The sequence below is a fragment of the Natrix helvetica genome, assembly GCF_964273705.1.
Source record: "Natrix helvetica genome assembly, chromosome: 1".
NCBI lineage: Eukaryota > Metazoa > Chordata > Lepidosauria > Squamata > Natricidae > Natrix > Natrix helvetica.
In genome coordinates this window covers 366324671-366349438 of record NC_138548.1, presented here as the reverse complement: position 1 = coordinate 366349438, position 24768 = coordinate 366324671, and the positions used below count along the sequence as shown (strand labels likewise).

At 45.6% G+C, this 24768-nt stretch overlaps 1 protein-coding gene across 1 annotated transcript; it reads left to right on the top strand.

The window, feature by feature from the left end:
- The first annotated feature begins 1672 nt into the window (after positions 1 to 1672).
- Positions 1673 to 24134, top strand: LOC309384836 (zinc finger protein 426-like). The gene is made up of 6 exons (XM_081938650.1): positions 1673 to 1710; positions 1985 to 2099; positions 2216 to 2283; positions 3422 to 3652; positions 6601 to 6730; positions 23950 to 24134. The coding sequence occupies exons 4-6, from the start codon at positions 3539 to 3541 to the stop codon at positions 24009 to 24011; spliced, it is 306 nt and encodes a 101-aa protein (XP_081794776.1). The 5' UTR covers positions 1673 to 1710; positions 1985 to 2099; positions 2216 to 2283; positions 3422 to 3538; the 3' UTR covers positions 24012 to 24134.
- The last annotated feature ends 634 nt before the right edge of the window (positions 24135 to 24768 follow it).

Here is a 24768-nt window from a genome sequence, read left to right as displayed (position 1 = left end):
AAAGGAGGGAACGCTATAAGACACAACAGACAAAACTACAACAGGACATTCATTCTTTCCCTTGGAAATAGCTTCCTTACATCTCAAAAAGGGATTCACACAAAAAAGAACCCCAAGGAGAGAAACCATTTAAAGGCATGGAGTGTGGAGACCTTTAGTTAAAAAAAAGTAGTCTTATTTCACGTCACCGTTTCTGACAGGATTTGGACCCTTCTGAGGCCTTTTGAAATCTGCCCAGCCTTCAAGGCAGCTGTTCTTGAGGGAGGCGAGTTCAAATCCTCCAGAGAGAAATATTTCTTCCATTCTCCACAAATAGTTCCTGGACAGGAAGGAGAGGAAGATGGAGAAAGTGCCGCCTCTGGAGACGTTGAAGCCTCTGTCTGACACGGAGACATTGCGAGCGGGGGGGCCTTTCCTTCGACTCCCAAGCCCATCATCCCCGACCTCTCCTTTCCCCTCAGACGCGCTCCTCTTTCCCGCCCTTTCTACACTCCTGCCAGTTTGCGCCAAAGCCACCAGGGGGCGCCCTCTACCAAGAGAAGAGAAATCCCCGGGCTTCCCCATTGGCCCACTGGAGGGCTTTCCAGAGGAGGGACACCACAAACGCATACCGCTCTAGGACGCCGCACTCGCTCTCCTTAACCCCTGGAGCTCCGTAAGAGGTGGAGAGTCTGGTGGGGGGAGATCCAGACGTGACCCGGGTGAGTTGGGGGCTCTTTCCGGGCAAAAGGAGGCGGAGGAGGGAGAGACCCGGCCCCGGCCCCCTCCGGCTTAAACCCCGGGTCCCATGCTCCCCAGCCGCCCTCTCTCTGCAGGGGGAAGCGGGAAGGCGGAGGGGATGCGGGGAGGAGCCAGAGTGGGGGCAGCGGAGGGTCGGCCTTGCAGGGGCCCAGCAGGAGAGGAGAGAAGCCGGGCGAGGAGGAGGCAGGATTCGCACCGGGCTCCCCGAGGGCCCGATCCTGTCTCCGGGGGGGGGGGGGGGGAGAAGCGGGGCGGCCTCTCCAGCTGCCTCCTTCCCGGCCCTGCGCTGGGATGAGCCGCTTGGGGTTGGTTGGGTGAAGGTTCTTCAGTGGCTGAATTCCACTTTCTAATTCTTGGCTTTTCTTTTTCCTTCCATCTCAGATGCAGAAACCTGAAATCTTTGCAAGGCAAAAGTTTCTCTTGGGGAGGAAAACAAAGAGCGGAATAACTTGCAGGGATCCGTCCTGAAGCCCCAGAAATTCCCCTGTGAAGGAAAAGGCACCTGGAGACCCACCAGAGTCCTTGGACCCACCTGGAGTTGCTCTGCAGGAGGGAGAAAGGATGGAGACACAACCTTTGGCCAAGGAGGGAAGCGGAAAAGGCCCTTCAGCTGCTCAGCCTGGGAAGGTGGGGAAGCTCTGGACAAGGACTGGGCAGAAGATCCTGGAGGAGGAAACCATCCGCCCTTCCGAAGTTCAATCCTGGGGTTTCATCCAATACCAGGAGGCTGAAGGTCCCCGAGGACTTTGCAACCGACTACATGACTTTTGCATGCGATGGCTGAGACCAGATAAGCACACCAAAGCCCAGATGATGGACCTGGTGGTTCTGGAGCAGCTCCTGGCTATCCTGCCCCCAGAGATGGAGAGCTGGGTGCGGGAGTGTGGAGCAGAGACCAGCTCCCAGGCGGTGGCCCTGGCTGAAGGCTTCCTCCTGAGCCAGTTGGAGGAGCAGAAGGTCCAGTTGCAGGTGAGAGACTTTAGGGAGCTCAAAAGGGAATAAAGGATGAGTTTGAATACTTCACCTCTCCTTCCCAAACTTCTCTGACATTCATAATATGTGATGATGTCCCACCAATTCTTGTAGGAGATTGTTCCATTGTTTTCTCACTCAACCTCACGGATGGATATTGGGGGCTTTGAAGTTGTGTTCCGAATATAGGAATCCACTTTCCATTTCATGTGATTTTATTTTGTGTGAAGTACATTAATTCTGCTTGTTTTTTCCTTCCTCCTACTGGAAGTGCTGCACTGTGGAGATCAGAGATCCTGAGGGAAAGAAGAATCCATCAAATCCCCCTCAGGAGCTATTTTTCAGGAGGATCCCTTGGGTAGATCAAAGTCTGGACACCTCAGGAGGTAATGGAAGATCCTCAAATTACCCATCTGTCTTACCTTCACTCTCTCTTCTCTTCTATAGAATACCATCTCCTCTTTTGTTAATTATGCATTTTGAAATTATGTATTCTTTACAGAGAAAAAAAGAATGAAGTTTTCTGGTTTTTCTGACGGAGATCAAACAGCAGTTGAACATCCAAATCAAGTAAGAAAGGGAAAAGTTATTAGATTTGTATTCTTTCTTCAGGAAGTGAAATGGGTGTGCAGAGTGCTCTCTCCTTCTATTTTCCCCTCTTGTTTGGCCTGGATTATTTTTTTGTTCTTCCACAACATGGACAGCAGAATAGCAGATTCAATCAGCATAGCTTCCTCTGGTTATCTTGTTCATCAATTTTGCATTTACAAGAAGAAATTTTTAAAAATCCTTCAAGAATTAGGAATAAACACATCACAGTGGCAAGAACTGCTAGAGACCCTTTTGTTTTGTCATTCTTTAATTGTGCAGTGGTAATGAAAAATAAATAAATACATTGCCATATCACTCTTTTTAAAAAGCCTTGTTTATAACTGGTAGTTTAAAAAATAAGCAAATCATATTAAAAAATAAAGCAGAATTTTAAAATGGAAAGTGAATGGCCACCTAGAGCAGGTAATTACAATACTTGGGCTACAAAATAATTTCCAATCCTCTAATTTGTTCCTGGATTAGGAGATCAAACATTCCCGCTTTGCAAAGTCTGAGAAATGACTTTCTCAGGGAACTTTTTCTTCTTTCTTTCCTTCCATTCAGCCAATGGCTCAGACTACTAGATCAATAGATGATAGACAGAGCGATAGATCAGTTGATTCAGATGTGGGATTACTTTACTGTGAAGCAATGTAAATTCTGCAGAATCAATCTTAATAAAACTTGCCCAAAATATTTCTTCAGTCAAACAAATTTTCAGAATTTTCCATTTTTTTCCACCGAAAATTAGGACTTGTGTGAAGCACAGCCACTTAACTTAGTGCATAACTTTGCTTTGGGAATTTGGGAACAACGGAGAAGAATAATAGAATTGGTAGGGATCTTGGAGGTCTTCTAGTCCAAACTCTTTCTCTTTCCTATAACATTTCAGATAAATGACTGTCCAATTTCGTCTTAAACATCAAACAGTATTGGAGCATCCACAAATTCTGGAGAATAGTTATGGCTCCTCTTCTTTATGGCAGCCCTTAGATATTGCAACACTGCTATTATGTCACTGATAACTAGACATGCCCAATTCCAGCAACCGTTCTTCATATGTTTTAGCCTCCAGCACCCTAATCATTTTGCTTGTTCTTCTTTTTATTCTTTCCAGAATCTCAAGCTCTTCTTTACATCTGGCAACCAAAACTGGATGCAGTATTCCAGAGCATATATAGCATTATAAAGTGGTTCTGACACTTCATGTGATCTTGATTCTATCCCTCTCTTAATGCAACCCACCCGGGCTCCTTGGTTCACTGAGGAGCTCAGGGTGATGAAGCGCCACAGGAGACGTCTAGAGAGCAGGTGGAGATCCTCGCGCTCCGAATCTGACCGAACACAGGTAAGAGCCTATTTGCGGACTTACCTTGTGGCAATAAGAGCGGCCAAACGTAGACATTGTGCTGCTCTTATTGCGTCCGCGGATAACCGCCCTGCCGCCCTGTTTAGGGTGACTCGCTCCCTCTTATCGCAGGGGGCGCGGGAGACACCCTTACAGGGTAGAGCAGAGGAGTTTGGGGAATATCTTCAGGACAAAATCGATCAGATCCGGAGCGGGTGGACCTCCGTCAGTGGACCAGACGAGCCGCCAACAGCGAGTCTTGAGGGACCATTCTGGGAGGAGTTTGACTCTGTTGCCCCCGAGGATTTGGACAGGCTGCGTGGACGGCTGCGACCCACCACTTGTTTAACGGACCCGTGCCCCTCCTGGCTGGTACTGGCAGCCTGGGAGGTGACACGAGGCTGGCTCCTGGGCCTGGTGAGCGCCTCACTGAGTGAGGGATACTTACCAACCGCCTTGAAAGAGGCGGTGGTGAGACCCTTGCTCAAGAGGCCTGCGCTCGACCCAATGGAGCTAGCTAACTATCGTCCAGTCTCCAACCTCCCCTTTCTGGCGAAGGTTGTCGAGAATGTGGTGGCGCAGCAGCTCCCGCGACACCTAGACGAATCCGACTATCTAGACCCACGCCAGTCCGGCTTCCGACCCGGGCACAGCACTGAGACAGCCTTGGTCGCGTTGGTCGATGATCTCTGGAGGGCCAGAGATAGGGGTTGCTCCTCTATCCTGGTCCTATTAGACCTCTCGGCGGCTTTTGATACCATCGACCATGGTATCCTATTGCGCCGGTTGGAGGGGATGGGAGTCGGAGGCACCGTTTTGCGGTGGTTCGGCTCCTACCTCTCCGACCGGAAGCAATGTGTGTTGACAGGGGGGCAGAGATCGTCCCTGAGGCCACTCACTTGTGGGGTGCCACAGGGGTCGGTCCTCTCGCCTCTCCTGTTCAACGCATATGTGAAGCCGCTGGGTGAGATCATCCGTGGTTTTGGGGTTGAGTACCATCTTTACGCTGATGATACTCAGCTGTATATTTCAACCCCAAACCACCCCAACGAGGCTGTCGAAGTGATGTCCCGGTGTTTGGAAGCCGTCGGGGTCTGGATGGGGGACAACAGACTTAAACTCAACCCCTCCAAGACCGAGTGGCTGTGGTTACCGGCGCCTCGGTTCAGCCAGCTGACTCCATCGCTGGCCATAGGGGGCGAACAATTGTCCCCTGTGGAGCGGGCGCGCAATTTGGGCGTCCTCCTTGATGCCCGGCTGTCAATGGAGGACCATGTGGCAGCCGTGGCAAGGGGGGCGTTCCACCAGGTTCGCCTGGTGCGCCAATTGCGCCCCCTACTGGACCGGAGTGCCCTGCGCACGGTCACTCATGCGCTGGTGACGTCTCGCCTGGACTACTGCAATGCTCTCTACATGGGGCTTCCCTTGGGACGCGTCCGGAGACTGCAGCTAGTTCAGAACGCAGCCGCGCGGGTTATTATGGGAAGTACACGTTACTCCCACGTAACACCTCTCCTGCGCGAGCTGCACTGGCTACCTGTGGCCTTTCGGGTGCGTTTCAAGGTATTGATCACCATCTTTAAAGCGCTCCATGGCAGTGGACCTAGTTACCTGCAGGATCGCATCCTACCACACACGTCCCTGCGACCTATCCGCTCACACAGAGAGGGGCTCCTCCTGGTGCCGTCTGCTAGTCAATGCCAACGGGCGACACCTAGGAGTAGATCCTTCTCTGTGATGGGCCCAACCCTCTGGAATGACCTCCCCCCTGACATTCGAACTACCACCGACCTCCGTTCCTTCCGGCAAAAGTTAAAGACTCACCTATTTCAATCAGCTGGCCTGGCACTTTCTTAGTTCTACCTCCCGGGGATTTATTCATTTTAATTGGGTTTGGGGTTTTAAAAAGTTTTTAATACACTATATACTATATTTAATATTTATTATTCTATGTACAGTCTTGCAACCTCCTCCACCTACGTATTTAATTATTTAACTGTTTTGTATGTATTTTATAACGTATTTTAGTGACTGTACACCGCCCCGAGTCCCTTTCGGGAGAGGGGGCGGTCTATAAATATGAATAATAAAATAATAAATAAATAAAGCCTATGATTCTGTTGGGTTTTTTTTGGCACCTATAGCCTACTGCTGACTCATGTTTAAGTGATTGTCCACTAGGACTCCAAGACCCCTGTTGCACATACTACTGTTGAGCCAGGTATCACCTATTCCCGTGATGGCGAACCTATGGGAGAGGTGGCACACAGAGCCCTCTCTGCGGGCATGCCAACCGTCGCCCCAGCCTAGCTCCACCATGCATGTATATGCGCCTCCCGCCAGCAACTGGTTTTTGGTTCTGCCACACATGTGCAGGGGACTGATGCAAGTGGGGGATGCGTGCGCACATGCAAGGGGTGGGCTCACATTGTGGGTGGGCTCACATTGCATTTTAGGTGTTTGCGTGTGGACACACTCCTCCCCTGTGCCCTACTTTTGTCCTGGAAGGTTTGCTGCACCAACCTGGCATTCGTACGGGGCACGGGGTACCCTACTAGTCCCCCGGTGCACCCAGCTTGGGACCTAGAAAACCGCCTGCACCAGCATGGACGCTATATGGGGTGTGGGAGGGAGGGGTTGCATTTTGGGATAGTGCGTTTGTGCTTTGGCCTCTTGCCAACAAAAAGGTTAGTCATCACTCATCTATTCTATGCCCAAGCATTTGGTTTTTCCTGCCTAAATGTCGATCGTAACATTTCTCACCGTTAATTTTCATTTTGTTAGCTGGGGCCCAATCTGTCGACCCTTCTATATCTCGAGTTTATCTTCTGGAATGTTGGTATTCTTGTCAATTTGATGAGTTCCCCTTCTTTCCCCTTGTCTAAATCATTGATGAAGATGAACAGATTTTGCAAATCTTCCTGTTCTGTTCTTTTTCCTTTGTTCAGATGAGTCTGGTGTCCTTCGAGGAGGTGGCTGTGTATTTCTCTGAGGAGGAATGGTCTCAGCTGGATCCTGACCAGAAAGCATTGCATTCGGAAGTCATGCTTGAAAACTATAGGAACGTGGTCTCTTTGGGTAAGAGTTTTCTTCTCCCAACCGTCGCCCAAGAAGATAAACTAAGGAAAAAATTTATTGGGAAAAGTGTGAAGCTAATCAAAGATAAATTACATGTAACCGAACACTATTTAACCCAAGACAAAGGAGAAGACGCTCTAAGACACAATGGAAAAAATTACAATGGGACATTCATTCATCCTCTTGGAAATAACTTCCTTACACCTCAAAAACCGATTCACACAAAAAAGGACTCTTATAAATGTTTGGAATCTGGAAAACATTTTAGAGCAGGAAAGCAACTTACTTCCCATGAAAGGACTCACACAGGGGAGGAGCTATACAAATGCAGAGAGTATGGTAACAGGTTCAGAAGTGGCAGTAATCTTATCACCCATAAAAGGATTCACTCAGGAGACAAACCATATAAATGCATGGAGTGTGGGAAAACCTTTACTCGTAGCGATGGACTTAGAAACCACAAAATGATCCACGCAGGGGAAAAGCCATTTAAATGCATGGAGTGTGGAAAGACCTTTGCTCTGAGCAGTAGACTTAGGTACCACAAAAGGATCCACACAGGGGAAAAGCCATTTAAATGCATGGAGTGTGGAAAGTCCTTTGCTCAGCGTGGTCATCTTATTTCCCATAACATGATCCACACAGGGGAGAAACCATTTAAATGCATGGAGTGTGGAAAAACCTTTGCTCTGAGCAGTAGACTTAGAAGCCACGAAAGGATCCACACTGGAGAGAAACCATTTAAATGCATGGAGTGTGGGAAAACCTTTACTCGTAACAATGAACTTACTATCCACAAAAGGAGACACATGGGAGAGAAACCATATAAATGCATGGAGTGTGGTAAAACCTTTCCTCGTAACAATGAACTTAGGTACCACAAAATGATCCACACAGGGGAAAAGCCATTTAAATGCATGGAGTGTGGAAAGACCTTTGCTAGTAGCAGTGGACTTAGGTACCACAAAATGATCCACACAGGGGAAAAGCCATTTAAATGCATGCAGTGTGGAAAGACCTTTGCTCTGAGCAGTAGACTTAGAAGCCATAAAAGGATCCACACTGGAGAGAAGCCATTTAAATGTATGGAGTGTGGAAAGACGTTTACTAAGAGCAATGCTCTTACTTCTCATAACAGAATCCACAGATGAGAGAAGCTCTATAAATGTGGAAAGACCTTTGCTCAAAATAGTAATCTTACTTCTCATAAAAGGATGGGAGAAAGTATCTAGCAATAGCAATTCCACTTCAGACTTCTCTACCACTCCACAAAACTTTATAGCAATATTTGAGCAGTTTACAAAGTCAGCATATTGTCCCAAGAAATCTGGGTCCTCATTATAGGCTGAAGCAATCATGAGCTGTTGGTAATTTGCTTGTACTACTGCATTCTAACTTCTGACCCACCATGTCTATAGATTTTTATGTGTACAGATATTGTGCCTTTCTGATCCATATGAGACAAGGATGTATCCAACAAAGTGAAATTTAATGTGTAGAAAAGTAAGATTTTACACCTGGGCAGAAAAACAGACTACATGAAACCTGGCTAAAAATAGTAACACTTAGAGGGACCTTGGGAGTCTGAATGGATGATCACCTGAACATTAGTTATCTGTGTGCAGCAGCAGCCAAAAAAGCTAATACAATGTTTGGTTGTATAAACAGAAGCATAGAATCAAATTCACATGAAATATTAGTACCATTTTATAAAGCCTTAGCAAGACCACACTTGGAATACTGGCTCCAGTTTTGGAGATTACATTACAAAAAAGATCTTTAGGCTTTGGAAAAAGTGTAAAGAAGAGCAGCTAAGAGGATCAAAGATCTAAAGACGAAAACATACAAAGAATTGTTGGAGGATTTTGGTTTGGCTAGTCTAGAGAAAAAGATGGGAGTAGGAGTGACATAATAGCAGTATTCCAGTACTTGAGAGGCTTCCACAAAGTAGAAGGGGGTCAATTTATTTTTCAAAGCATCAGAGGACAGGACAAGAAGCAATGCAGATGAACTAAGCAACCTGGAATTAACAAGAATCTCCCTTACAGTGAGGATAATCAACCATTGGAACAGTTTGCCTTCAGACATTGTGGGTGCTTCATCACTGGATGCTTTTAAGAGACTGGATAGTCACTTTTCTGAAATGGTCATAGGAGAGTGTTAGCAAACCTTTTTGGCACCAAGTGCTGAAACCAGAATGCACGTATATGTGCTGGAAACCAGAAGGGGCAACTGCTCTTCTGTATTCCAATGCCCACATATACTCTGGCTATGTGGAATTCACACGCAGGAGCATTGGAAACCGGAAGAGCAGCTGCCCAGTGCAACATGCACATGTTGACGGTGCATGCCCAGAGAGAGGCTCTGCATGCCAATAGTTGCAGGAGCTGATTGTTTACTGGCTGGACGCCCTTCCTATCACCAATGCAGAGTTTTGTTCAGCAGATATATTCTCATTCTGCCCAGAGAGAAATATCAGCCTTTACCTAGGATCGAACTCACTGCCTCCTGATTGCGAGATGAGAGATCCATCTATAGGCCATCACACCACTCTATGAGTTCCCCATCTATGCTCTCTGTCACTGCGTTTTTATTGTTTGCCAGCTGTGCTTACATTTTACGATATACGGTAGTCTGAACTGACTCTTATCTCTAAGTTCAACTGCGCATGTCCACATTCCACATTCTTTACTTCTCTTCTAATCCTTTGTTCGCCTGGCAAGGTAGGCTGGGACACTGCCAAAATGTAATCATTAGTTAGTAAGTTTCTTTTTTAATTTTCTTTACAATAAAATGTTTTTCTTAGAATATATCTCGGGTTTATTTTGCTTAATTAAGAAGTATGCTTCAAACAGCTTCCGGTTCCGGCGGCTGATGGCAACGGGCAAGCTTTGCTCGCCCCGCGCTTTCCCGGTGGGCTCCCCACTTCTTGGGGGGCACAGGACGCCCCGTAGAGGCTCCTGCCAGAGGGGCGGCACCGCAGGGGATCCCCTGGATCGGCGGCAGCTGGGGGGGCCCCGGCTCGCTCCAGGCACTGGGGAGCATGATGGGGAGACCCTCCGGCGTCTTCGCTGTGAGGCTGACGGAAGAATAAACAAGCAGAATAAACGCTGCGGTGCGGTGAGGCAAAAACTCCCTTCCATTCCCTTTACCAGTTTGGAGAAATTGTCAGCAGTTTAAGCTTTTCTTTCGGCTTGGCTGGAGAAGCGCGGCTGGAGGGAGGGGGATTTCCCCCCCCCTCGGACAGGCGGCTTGAAACAATTCTGCTCTCAGCCCCAGGGGAAGGAGGAGGGGGAGAGCCAACCAATGATGTCACGCTCTTATTAAAAGCGAATTTTTGGATTTAACTCTACAATGCAATGATGATCTGGGAATTTTGGAAACTTTGAAAAATTTGTTATGCCTCTAAACCTGAAGCTGGCAGGGCAAGATGGCACACTTCCGTTGTCTTTATGAACTGTGAAAATTGACTCCACCTTTAAAACTTCAGGTTTCCGGTCTTTGTCTCCGTGCTACTCAGATAAATCTCTTGTTGATTGCTATTCTTTGGACTCCCTGGTGTGAAAAACTTTATCTTATTGCCAGTGTAACTAGAAAAATCACCTTCTGCTTGGACCTTTATTCTCCTGGACTCTCCTAGCTGTTCTACCTATCTGACTGATCACTCTCTGTATTGACGGAACTCTTTATTCTACAAACAATGTCTCGTAAAAAACCACCTCCTGGGAAGCCTGGCTTTGCTGCCTCTGCCCCAACATCTACAACATCCAGTCCCAGTACACAATCAACGATAACAACTTTGATGCAACCTAGAACCACAGAGACTGAATTTCAACAAATGTTCCAACAACTTCTACAGGGACAAGAGGAAATAAAAAGACAATTAAAAGAGATGAAAGAAGAAATTAAAGAGAACCAGGCCCAAATTAACAAAAACTCACAGAGACTGGATCTTTTGGAGGGTGGGACGGCTGAGATGAGGGAGGGGATGGAAGGGATGCAGAAGGGGAACAAAGAACTTGACACCCAACAAATGAAAATAGAATTTGAGAGAATGTCCTTTTACCTTAGATTTCAAAATGTGGTGGAGACAGATGATGAAGATATAAGGGACATTATGACAAGTATTTTGGCTGAATACATTCAGAAAGAGAAACAACAGATGGGGTGGGAACTAGATCTGGTTTATAGAGTGAACTCAGCTTATGCTAGAACACACAACGTACCCAGGGAGGTACACATTAAATTTCTCAGAAAAAGTACAAGAGATGAAATTCTGAGTGCACAAAGGGGGCAAGCTTTGAAATACCAAGATAGGGAAATAACCATCCTGAAACAGATCCCCAAGAAAGTGAGGGAGAAAAGAAAAAGCTATTCGCAATTGGCGAAGAAACTATACCAGAAGGGGGTCTGGTTCAGATGGCTGATGCCTGAAGGTATGCTAATATTCTGGGAGGACACAAGAGTTAGAATTAATACACCCATAGAGGCGCAGACCTTTATGGAAAAAAATAAAGCTTTCCTAGAGAAACCAGATGATTCTACAACAGACATACACGACACGGGAGGGGCCGGAGCTCTAGCGGCGGGGGGAGATGGGGCAATACCGAGAAAACTCAGATCACAAAAATGAATAAGAAAATTTGTTTGACATAAATGGTTCGAAATTATTAACTGAATTCATATGCTGACTATATATTACTATTTAGCAATGAATTTTGTGTAAATGTATCTTATGAGTATGGAGGGAGGGGGCACCTACCGCACATTGCAACTGCCAAAATTTGTAACCATTCCTCTACCTTTTTCCCGATTATTTTTAAAAAACCAATAAAACTTTGTTTAAAAAAGAAGTAGTATGCTACAAGGAAAAGCCACGCTTCATTCCTCATTAAATACAGGGCTCAATTTACTCCCTGACAAGTGGTAGCATCGGATCATTGATTTATGGCTTTTTCCTTGCTTGTTACTTGATGATAAGGGTCTAGGCTAATTAGTCAGATGATTTATTTCACGACTGCGGAATGCTGATTTAAATCATTTCTAAGATGCCGAAAATTAAGAAAAAAAGGAAACACTCCGCAAACGATATCAGTGTTTCTGATCTCTCTGATGAAGAAGCGAAAAGCATTTTATACAGGTTTACAAACCTTCAAATGCCGCTTGCTTCCGCAACCAGACTGGATGGACAAACAGCCATGGGAGATGAAGAAGAATACAGAAAAGCTGCTCCTGAAGGCGACGTACTACAACTGAGGTCAGTGACGCCCCCTTCTAATTATGCATGCTCCCAAACAGTTCTTCGAGATTTTGAAACACTTGGTGCGAGGCCAAAGTTTTCACAGCCGCAAGAGCATTTTCACTCCCACACAGAGAGAGAAACTTATAATTCTCCTCCAAGCTCTAAGCAAGCTATAAAAAGCTATCGTGATCTAAAAGAGATCTTTGAACGTCAGCTATTCCAGGCCAAAATGGCTTTATCTATGTTTGAGCCAGATAAGAGGGAATCTCCTGTTTTTCAAATTTCTGAAAACGCCATCTTGGCTCCTCCAAGCCTAAGACACCCCCCCTGGAGGATATTGTGTCAGGCAAATCAGAACAGAGAGCTGTGTACACGTCACAATTGTCACGTGACGTTCTTTGTTCTCCAATTGCATATGCCACGCAGGCAGAAATATTACAGCCTAAAACTGAAATTGCAGCACCATCTACTGGCAGAAGTAATTTACTAGAGAAAGCCGACATGAATTATAAATTCCAGCAGCAATTACAGACATTGCAACAGACTTTATCAAACATGTCTTTAAATTACTCAGATGTTCAGGCTGCAATGCAACAAGTGCCTCCACAGTCCCAATTTTCAGCACCCCCTGGTGGTGCTGGTGTCTTCTTAGATGGAGCACAACAATACTTAATGCAGCAAAGGCAAATGGCTGCGCCTCCAGCAAGCCGTCTTAATATTGCTGCTCAAGCACCAGCCGCACCTGTAGTACAACAACCACAGGTTTGACTACAGCGGCCACAGGTTCAACAACAAGTATTTTTACCTGCACAGCCAGCATTTCAAATGCACATTCCTCAACAGGCATTTTCTGTTGCTCCATTGACTGGTGAGTCAAAATTAAAAATGTCAGGACAGAATTATCAGTGAGGTTGCACTTTTGCTTCGCAGAGAAGGTACCATTGTATGGTGTTTAATCCTCCTGCCCAGCCATGGACTCCTGCAATAAGAGACTTAGAGACTAAGGCTTGCACAACATTATTGATGACCATGGATACTGAACTGCAAGTTACTTTTCCGCCTGATGCAACAGCCCAACAAATTTGGGTCCAATTGGAAAATTGCTAAAGGCCGTTTCAATCGAATCTTCATGTTTGCTCATGTCTGAGTTCCATGGTTCGAGATTGAAATCTGGTGAACAAATTGGAGGACATTTAACCAAACTGAAAGGAATGAGAAAAGAATTGAGAGAGAGAGGCCATTTTATTGATGATATTCAAATAATCAGCATTATCATTAACTCATTGAATTATGAATGGAAAGATGCCATTGCAAAGATTAACCATGTGCCTATTGCTCAATGCACAGTGGACAATGCAGACTTTTAATTGAAGAAGAAACTCTCATGTTAGCCATGCCACATTTGCGAGGACCACCCGCATCAAGAGCTCCAGCGAGACATCCCTTCCGAGGAAGAGCTTACGTTCCAAGGATTCCAAGATGCTACATCTGTAACTGTGTGGGAAATGCCATCCGGGATTGTCCCCAACGAGTTCCAGCTCCCGTCACATACCATCCCAGAGGAACAGATTCCAGAGGCAGCGGCAGAGGCGGAAGATAAGGTCGTCGTGGTCCAAAGGGTGATCCACAAGCTGCACTCGCCACATTGGCCTTAACCAACGATCCACAACCTCATCCAGAGTACGACAGACAGCTTTTGTGGACTTTGGACAGTGGTGCAGCGTTGCATGTTACCTACAGAAAGGAACTTTTCACAGAGATGCATGAGCCTGAACCTGAACTACGTGAACTTTATTCTTTCTCCAATCATCCTTGTAAGGTCATGGGAAAAGGAACTGTTTATGCTGAAAAGCTCAATGCACTCATCCCTGATGTTTATTACATACCTACAGCAACTAGTAATTTGCTTAGTCAGTCACTTGTCTAGAGTGTTAAAGTTCCAGGTTCACCACCTCGAAAAAGCAAGTTACATAGTTAAAAATGGAGATATTGTTGCTGAAACCATGCTAATTGGTGGTGTTTATTACATAAAACCAAAGCGTAAACCGCAAACACAGGCAAGTATACAAATTCCAAAAGAGGAGAGCACAGGCCCAGAGAGAGATGTTCCAGTGAGAGATCCTGTAGCTACTCCAAAGGCTCCTAGAGCCAACAAAAATAAAATAAGGAAACAGGTTGCTCAGAGCAAGCCTGAGGTTCCTCACAAAACTGTTAATGTTGAAAATTCACTAACTGGTAAACCTTTGCATTCCAGGTGTATCCATAAGTGGTATAGAAGATTAGGGCATGCCAGTTTCTGTGTCCTTAGGAAAATGCAGGAGTTCACAAAAGGTTTGGATCTAAAGGGGTGCAGGGTGTTTTGGATTGTGCTCTCTGCAAGAAAGCCAAATCCAAAGCAGCAGCCATTCCCAAACGCGCTACACGCCTGTCAACACGCATTTTTGATTTAGTACACACTGACATAGTGGGTCCTTTTCTGCCAACACTTGATGGTAAAAAGTATTTTCTAAAAATTGTTGATAATTACTCTAGATATGGATATGTATATCCTATGAAAGACAAATCTGAGACCTTTCAGATCTTTAAAGACTTTGCAGCTCTTGTTTCTACCCAACACCAAGTTCACATCGCCAAAATCCAGAGTGATCGTGGTGCCGAATTCATGTCTCAGCGTTTCCAGGACTGGATGCGTAAGAATGGAATTCTTCATCAGACATCCGCTCCGTACACACCGGCCCATAACGGAGTCACAGAACAAAGACAAGGTCGCATTGGTTGATGATCTCTGGAGGGCCAGAGATAGGGGTTGTTCCTCTATCCTGGTCCTATTAGATCTCTCGGCGGCGTTCGATACCATCGACCATGGTATCCTGTTGCACCGGCTAGAGGGGCTAGGAGTCAGGGGCACCGTTTTACGGTGGTTTGGCTCCTACCTCTCTGATCGGACGCAACGTGTGTTGGCAGGGGAGCAGAGTTCGACCCGGAGGCTACTCACATGTGGAGTGCCACAGGGATCGGTGCTCTCGCCTCTCCTGTTCAACACATATATGAAACCGCTGGGCGAGATCATCCGTGGTTTTGGGGTGGGATATCATCTGTATGCTGATGATACTCAGCTATACATTTCTACCCCGAACCTCCCCAATGAGGCCGTCGAAATGATGTCCCGGTGTCTGGAGGCCGTACGGGTCTGGATGGATGGCAACCGACTAAAACTCAACCCTTCCAAGACGGAGTGGCTGTGGCTTCCGGCCTCCCGGTTCAACCAGGTGCTTCCATCTCTGGCCATCGGGGGCGTCCAACTAGCCCCCATGGAACAGGTGCGCAATTTGGGCGTCCTCCTGGATGCCCGGCTGTCCATGGATGATCATGTAACAGCCGTGGCAAGGGGGGCGTTCCATCAGGTTCGCCTGATGCGCCAATTGCGCCCCTTATTGGACCGGGATGCCCTACGCAGTCACCCATGCGCTAGTGACGTCTCGCCTGGATTACTGCAATGCTCTCTACATGGGGCTTCCCTTGAGATGCACTCGGAGACTACAGTTGGTCCAGAATGCGGCCGCGCGGGTGATTATGGGGAGGACTAGATACTCCCCTGTAACACCTCTCCTGCGCGAGCTGCACTGGCTTCCTGTGGTCTACCGAGTGCGTTTCAAGGTTTTGATTATGATCTTTAAAGCGCTTCATGGCACAGGGCCTAGTTATATGCAGGATCGCATCCTGCCCCACACATCCCTACGACCAATTCGCTCACACAGAGAGGGACTTCTCCGGGTGCCGTCCGCCAAACAGTGCCGGGGGGCGACACCCAGGAGCAGAGCCTTCTCTGTGATGGGCCCAGCCCTGTGGAATGACCTCCCCCGTGACATCAGGATTACTTCCGATCTCCGCTCCTTCCGTGTACAGCTGAAGACCCACCTCTTTCAATTATCTGGCCTGGCTCAATCGTAATTTCTCTTATTCCTCCTAACTGTTTTTTAAATTGTCTTTAAATATTAATTCTTAATTGCATATTGGGTTTTTACAATTGGGGTATTTTAATGCTGATTTTTAACTGTCTAAATGATGAAATTGTTACCTCCTCCGTGTATGTGTGTTTTGTATTTATGTACGTTTATGTGCTGTTATATATCTTCTATGTTTTATGCTCCATTGTACGCCGCCCCGAGTCCTACTTGGAAAGGGAGCGGCTAATAAATCCAAATTATTATTATTATTATATTACAAGGGGTCCTACAAACCATGATGTTGTCTCCTAGAAGACGCCAACCTCAGTAACCCATCCTGGAGTGAAGCTATCAAATATGCAAATTACATTGTCAACAATACTTGGAGCAGTGTAATAAATCAGACTCCTTTCTTCATGATGTATGGCTACAAGCCCGAACTCAAGAACCTCCAGATTTTTGGTTCATACACTATGGTGAACATTCCCTTAGCTCAAAGAAGAAAAGGAGGTCCAGCAGCAAAGAGACTGAGATTTATGGGTATTGATGATAATTCAAAATGGAGCAAATTTATTGACTCTAAACATGTAATTGTGATTTCCCAATCTGCTAATTTTGAGGAAGATGTTGACTGGTCCAGGATTCATTCCAATGATCCTGGAGTTTATTTTCCTAGAGATGATGCTGTAGATGCCACGCAGCCTGATGACCAAGATTCACAGGCAGATATTCCATCCACTAGTTCTTCTCAACCTAATGTTCCGTCTTCGCGAGCTGCAGATGGTGATGCTAGCGACAAATGTGAGGACGAGGACGAAGCAAAAGAAGACTGGACTGTTGTTCCGAGACGTTCCAAGCGGGTCACAAAGGGAATCTCTCCACAGCGATATTCGAGGCAGCTGACAAAAACACCCTTGCCTTTGATTTGCAATGTTACACTTCCTCCTGATACCTTCACTCAAATCAAGCATCTTCCTGATTCAGAGCAAGAGAAGTGGTATGAGGTAATGAGGATGAAATGGACAGTCTAAAGAAACTTAACGTATTTACACCTGCAAAACCTCCAGCAAACAAAAAAGTCATTGGCACTCGATGGGTCTACAAAATCAAAAGGAAGCCAAATGGTGAGTCATTGTAAAAGGCCAGACTTGTAGCCCAGGGTTTCGCTCAACGTTATCCTGAGGACTACACAAACACCTACTTACCAACAGTCAGAACTGAGAGTGTAAAAATTGCTTTAGCCACTGCAACTATCCTTGGTTTAGAAGTTTTCCAATTCGATGTTGACACGGCTTATCTACATGCTGACCTAGATGAAGAAATCTATGTGAGAGGTCCTCCAGGATTCCGACAGCAAGAAGGGGATACCTGGTTTCTAAACAAAAGTCTTTATGGTCTGAAACAGTTTGGTTTAATGTGGTACGTATGTCTTACTGACAAACTAAATTCAATGGGCTTTATTAAGTCGGAAACTGATGAGTGATTAACAAAGATCTAACAATACATTTGAGATAATTCTTGTTTATGTTGATGATATTGTTTATATTGGTCCAAATAAGAAAACGAGTGAAATTTTTGCTAAAGCTTTGTAGAGATACTTCACATTGAAATTGTTAGGTCATATTAGCACTTACTTAGGTGTTCAGATTGACAAAACACAGAAGGGGTTTAGTTTTTCACAAGAGGAGAAAATCGACCACATTTTGCATCATTGCAATATGAAGGATGCTAACACAACAAAGACACCCATGCAAACAGATTTTCACAACTTGACACATGAATTAAGTCCTGAGTTCGAGGATCAAACACTTTATCGTTCAGTCATTGGGTCACTGTTGTACATTAGTAGTTGGACCAGACCCGACATTGAACTTAGTGTTAATCTCTTGTCTCGACATGTAGGTAAGACAAAACAGTTTCATTGGACATGCGTTAAGAAGTTATTGAAATACCTAAAACACACCAGACATATGAAGTTATTGTTAGAACCAACACATACTGATTATGCAGAATTATGTTGTTATGCAGATTCTGATTGGGCAAGTGATAAGAAATCGCGAAAAAGTACTTCAGGTTATATGATGTTCCTAAAAACAGATCATGCCAGACTAATCTTATTGCATTCTTTGATAATGTGACAAAATTAGTGGACCAGAGGAATGCCGTTTTATTTATTATTTATTTATTTATTTATTCACATTTCTAAACCGCCCCCTCTCCCAAAAAGGGACTCGGGGCGGTGTACAGTCCAGAGTATATCACAGATAAAATACAAATATAAATAGGGCTATAAATATATGTATGTATGTGGAGGAGGTTAAAATTAAGAGTCCTGTACAGAGGAATAAATATGAGGCTAAAAGCCCTAAAAACAATTAAAACTAAAACATTACCCTTAAAATAACCAGATGAGAATATACTACCAGGAGTTCATAGATGTAACATTTATAATCATGCCAGGCCAGCTAGTCGGAACAGGTGAGTCTTCAATTTTTGACGGAAGGAGCGGAAGTCCAAGGTGGTTCTGATGTCGGGGGGGGGGAGGTCATTCCAGAGGGTTGGGCCCATCACAGAGAAGGCTCTACTCCTCGGCGCCGCCCGCTGGTATTGCCTAGTGGACGGCACTTGGAGAAGGCCCTCTCTGTGAGAGCGGATTGGCCGCAGGGATGTATGTGGGAGGATGCGATCCCGCAAGTAACTAGGTCCTGAGCCATGGAGCGCTTTAAAGATAGTAATCAGGACCTTGAAACGCACCCGAAAAACCACAGGTAGCCAGTGCAGCTCGCGCAGGAGCGGTGTTACGTGGGAGTATCTAGACCTCCCCATGATAACCCGCGCGGCCGTGTTCTGGACTAGCTGCGAGATCATCAACCAACGCGACCAAGGCTGTGTCAGTGCTGTGCCCGGGTCGGAAGCCGGACTGGCGTGGGTCTAGATAATCGGATTCATCGAGGTGATGCGGAAACTGCTGCGCCACCACATTCTCAACAACCTTCGCCATAAAAGGGAGGTTGGAGACTGGACGATAATTAGCTAGCTCCATTTGGTCAAGTGAAGGCCTCTTGAGTAAGGGCCTCACCACCGCCTCTTTCAAGACGGTAGGTAAGGATCCCTCACCCAACGAGGCGTTCACCAGGCCCAGAAGCCAGCCTCGTGTCACCTCCCAGGATGCCAGTACCAGCCAGGAGGTACACGGGTCCAATGAACATGTGGTGGGTCGCAGCCTTCCACGCAACCTGTCTAAATCCTCGGGGACAACAGAGTCAAACTCCTCCCAGAGTGGACTCACAAGACTCACTGTTGACGGCCCGTCCAGACCACTGGAGGGGGCCCATCCGCTCCGGATCTGAGCGACTTTGTTCTGCAGATATTCTCCAAACTCCTCTGCTCTACCCTGTAAGGGTGCCCCCCACGTCTCTTGCACCAAGAGGGAGCGGGTGACCCTAAACAGGGCGGCAGGGCGGTTATCCCCAGATGCAATAAGAGCGGCACAGTGTCTACGTTTGGCTGCTCTCAATGCCACGAGGTAAGTCCGTAAATAGGGTCTTACCTGTGTTCGCTCAGACTCGGAGCGTGAGGACCTCCACCTGCTCTCTAGACGTCTCCTCTGGCGTTTCATCACCCTCAGCTCCTCGGTATACCAGGGAGCCCGGGTGGGTCGCTGCCGTAGGAGAGGTCGCAAAGGCGCAACCCGGTCCAAGGCCCCAGCCGTCGCCCTATTCCAGGCGGCCACTAGGTCCTCCGACCGAGCGCGGGTCAGGGCTACAGGTAGCGGCCCAAGCTCCGACTGGAACCTAACTGGTTGATATAGTTTACTTGGACTTCAGTAAGGCTTTTGATAAGGTAGACCATAACCTACTACTAGATAAAGTAGAGGAATGTGGGTTAGACAGCATCACCACCAGATGGATTCGTAACTGGCTGACCAACCGCACTCAACAGGTAGTCCTCAATGGAACTGCATCTACATGGAGGGAAGTATGCAGGGGAGTACCCCAAGGCTCTGTTTTAGGCCCAGTATTCTTCAACATCTTCATCAATGATTTGGATGAGGGAATAAATGGGGAACTCATCAAATTTGCAGATGACACCAAGCTGGCAGGAATAGCCAACACTCCAGAAGATAAGCTTAAGATACAGAAGGGTCTTGACAAACTTGAACATTGGGCACTATCTAATAAAATGAAATTCAATGGTGAAAAGAGTAAGGTTCTACATTTAGGCAACAAAAATGGAATACACAGGTACAGTATAGGTGGTACCTTGCTCAGTAGTAGTAACTGTGAAAGGGATCTTGGAGTCCTAGTGGACAACCATTTAAATATGAGCCAGCAATGTGCAGCAGCTGCCAAAAAAGCCAACACAGTCCTAGGCTGCATCAACAGAGGGATAGAATCAAAATCACGTGAAGTGTTGATGCCGCTTTATAATGGCTTGGTAAGGCCTCACTTGGAATACTGCATTCAGTTCTGGTCGCCACGATGTAAAAAAGATGTGGAGACTCTAGAAAGAGTGCAGAGAAGAGCAACAAAGATGATTAGGGGACTGGAGACTAAAACATATGAAGAACGGTTGCAGGAACTGGGTATGTTTAGCTTAAGAGAAAGAAGGACTAGAGGAGACGTGATAGCAGTGTTCCAATATCTCAGGGGTTGCCACAAAGAAGAGGGAGTCAAACTATTTTCCAAGGCACCTGAGGATAGAACAAGAAGCAATGGGTGGAAACTAATCAAGGAGAGAAGCAACTTAGAACTGAGGAGAAATTTCCTGACAGAACAATTAACCAGTGGAACAGCTTGCCTCCAGAAGTTGTGAATGCCCCAACACTGGAAGTCTTTAAGAAGATGTTGGATAGCCATTTGTCTGAAACGGTATAGGGTTTCCTGCCTAGGCAGGGGGTTGGATTAGAAGACCTCCAAGGTCCCTTCCAACTCTACTATTATATTGTATTGTATTGTATTAAATGGATGTCCTGTTTACTGGCAAGTGAGGAAACAGAATTTAGTTTCTTGTTCATCTACTGAAGCTGAATATCCTTGTGTTTCAGATGCATGTAATTCTCATGGTTTGATGCTTTGGTCACAGATACCTGGACACGTCCGGTGCGACCGATCACCGTGATGGAAGACAATGAATCGATGGTTTATATTTCTGAGTCCCATTTCACAGGTTCTAGGTCCAGACACATTGACATTCGTTATCAAAACATAAAACATTTAGTTAAACAAGGTTTCATTAAATTGCAAATCATTGATGAAGTTGTTGAAGAGTACTGGGCCTTGGGGTACTCCTCCTTGGTGGAAGAGTTGAACACCTTCACCCGCTCCGAGGTGAAAAGACCAGATCCCGTTGCTTATGGCCACCGGCCTTCTGATTCTCAACCACTCACTCTCTACGAACACCAATTGAGAGCTGTATTGAAAGCGGCTGATATTTCTCTCTGGGCACAATGAGAATATATCTGCTGAACAAAACTCTGCCTTGGTGATTGGAAGGGCACCCAGCCAGTAGCCAATCAGCTCCTACAACTGGCATGCAGAGCCTCTCTCTGGGCATGCATCGTCAACACCTGATCTTATGGGTTCCGGCATGCACATGCACACTATCCAGCTGGTCTTTGCATGGGTGTGGGTGCCAGAGAGCAGAAGGCCAGGTGGCAGCACGTGCATGCACACCAGGCAGCTGCTCTTCCACTTTCCAGCTGCATACACATGCAAAGATCAGCTGGCTGGCTTGCACCTCTGCATTGCGCAGCTGCTCTTCCGGTTTCTGGTGCTTTTGCGCATGGAATCCAGATAGCCAGAGTGCATGTGGGCATTGGAACACAGAAGAGCAGTTGCTCTTCTGGTTTCCAGCACATATACGTGCATTCTGGTTTCAGCACTTGGTGCCAAAAAGGTTTGCTTACACTCTCCTATGACCATTTCAGAAAAGTGACTATCCAGTCTCTTAAAAACATCCAGTGATGAAGCACCCACAATATCTGAAGGCAAACTGTTCCACTGGTTGATGGTCCTCACTGTAAGGGAGATTCTTGTTAGGTTGCTTAGTTCATCTGTATCAGTGACGTGCGGTGAGGTTTATGGCTGGTGAGGCACTGACACAGTGGTGGGTTTCAATTTTTTTTAGACTTGTGGACTTCAACTCCCAGAATTCCACAGCCAGGCATGCTCAGTTCCAATTTAAAGCGACAGCATTTGTTTTTCTCCTTTGCGAAATAAGTTTCTTTCTTTTTTTTCTTCTCCCTTCCCCTCTTTCCTCCCTCTCTCCCTCCCTCCCCCCTCTCTCAAACACACACACACACACCAGCTGGATTGGACTATATCTCCTACCCCCTTCCCCCTCTCACTCAAACAAACTCTCAAACAAGCACACACACAAACACACACACACTTGGATTGGAGGGAGTCAGGGAGACCACAGGAGGAGGCAGGAAGACAGTCAAAGAGCCATACTGGAGCATACACACTTTCCCCCAGCCCCGGAAGCATCCAGCCCAGCTTCACTGATTACAGGTTTGAAAAGACAACGTAGCTCTGCCTGCAATCAAACTACACTTGGGGACGACAAGCCAGCCAGGGTCCTTCCCTCCAGCCTTTGCTCAAAGCCCCGCACCAGGAGGATGAGTTTGAATTCCTCCCCCTCCCTCCGACCCACACGTACCTTTTCCAGCTGTTTCAGAGAAGATTTCAACTCTGCTCTTGCCTAGGGTCCTCTGAAGAAGCCCTGCCCAAATGAACGCCCTCTACTATGAGGCAGGAGAACTGCATGCCTCAACTACGTCAGGAATTTTTAGGCTTTTAATCCTTGCTTAACTCTGCTTGAGTGATCATAAAGCCTAAAGTCAAACTAGATGAGGCATGCAGTTGTCCTTCCTCATAGTAGAGGACACTTTTTAAGAGGCTTTTTAAAACAGTTAAGCAGAGTCATCCACGGTGAGGAAGGCTTAGGCAGTAACTAGCTCAGCCTGACATCAGGTCTCGCCTTTTTCCTTTTACATTTTTTTTCTTTTCATGATGTCAGTGGTGAGGCTGATTAGAAGATTAGAAACCCTCTTGGATTATATATAAAGATTAATAAAAAAAGAATTAAGTCAGATATAGTTAAGTTTTGAATATTAGGGGGAAAATGTTATGATACAGGATATAGTTAAATAAAGGAGGCATAATGATAAGGTATATATAGGCATGCGTACAACATAAGGAAATTGGATGTAAATTGCAAATAATGTTTTGGAAAGAAGGATTAGAAAATTTTGTTATTGAATATTATGGATGTTTAGCTAAAATAGGACATAAAGATTCAGTGTTATTGGAGGAATTTAGAAATAGTAAATGAAATGCTAGTATGTGGTTATGTATTAAATCTCGGTATATTTTATGATGAAGGACGTTTAAACAATTATAGTCAAATGTAAATGGAGGTATGATGGTGGTAACAGGTATAAATATCTGAGTTAAAATACTTGAGTTAATATGAATTACGCTCGATGACTGTGGAAGAGATGCACGAAGGCCTTTTGTAACCTACTCATGCACTTTCTACAGTATGTAAAAAAGGAAGATTTTATGTGTTGTCTTTGTTTTGAGAATTAAAAAAAATATTTAAAAAAAAGAAAAACAAATCGACCCCCTTCTACTTTGTGGAAGCCTCTCAAGTACTGGAATACTGCTATTATGTCACTCCTACTCCCATCTTTTTCTCTAGAGTAGCCAAACATTCTTCGTATGTTTTCGTCTTTAGATCTTTGATCCTCTTAGCTGCTCTTCTTTACATTTTTTCCAAAGCCTAAATATCTTTTTTGTAATGTAATGTCCAAATCTGGAGCCAGTATTACAAGTGTGGTCTTGCTAAGGCTTTATAAAATGGTACTAATATTTCATATGAATTTGATTCTATGCCTCCGTGCCCATCTAACTGCAAAAGTCTCCTTTTCCCATATTGCCCATCTCTGTTCAGTTTCAGTTAACTTCCTAGTGGTGTGGGGACATGGTTGTAATTTGTCTTCTTAATTCTTTCGATTAAAACAGTGAAGGAAGAAATGTCCTTCTGGGTTCGGCTCCAAGTGGGGAAAAAGACACCGGAGACATAGGAGGCTGCTTGGAAAGATGGTTTTAATGGTGGACAGGACCACGTGACTTGAGTCTTGAACAAAAAATGTGATCACATGCTTCAATGTTGGTGGAGAAGGAGAGAGGCGGGGTTGAGATGCTGAGTCCCTGGTTTTTGCCCTCTCTGGCCTTTGATCTTGAGCTTGTCTTCTGATTGGTTGTCAGGCTCCCATAGGGACAACTCTCTGGGCTGCATTTTGAATCCAGGTTTGGTTGAGTTCTCAGATGCCATGTGGGGAGTTGGGTAAAGGCTGATACTATATCGCTCCTGACGGGTTTTTTATTAATGTAATTCAATTGAATTTATTTTTTGGGGTTTTAAATAATGTGACTTTTTAATTGTTCTAATTGTTAATTGTTTAATTGTTTTTTAGCTATCAGCCTACCTCCTCCTTGTATACGTCTTATATACGTCCTTGTTATATGTATGTCCTGTCCAGATTTGTATTGTATTGTATTGTACTTTGTATTTTATTTGTTTTGTTGTACTCCGCCCCGAGTCCTTCGGGAGAGGGTGCGGCTTAGAAATAAATATTGATTGATGAAATATTGATGATACTTACATGCCTTGATTCCATCACCTGGAGCTGAAGGGGAGAACTCTTTATTATGTCAGGCTTTAAAGGCTCACTGACAAAGGGGGTGGGGGCAGGAAGCTGCAGGGAGCTATTCTCTCATGTTTCTCCATTTTCACATCCAGGGAAATATTCTGCCTTTTCAATATTTCCTAGGATATTT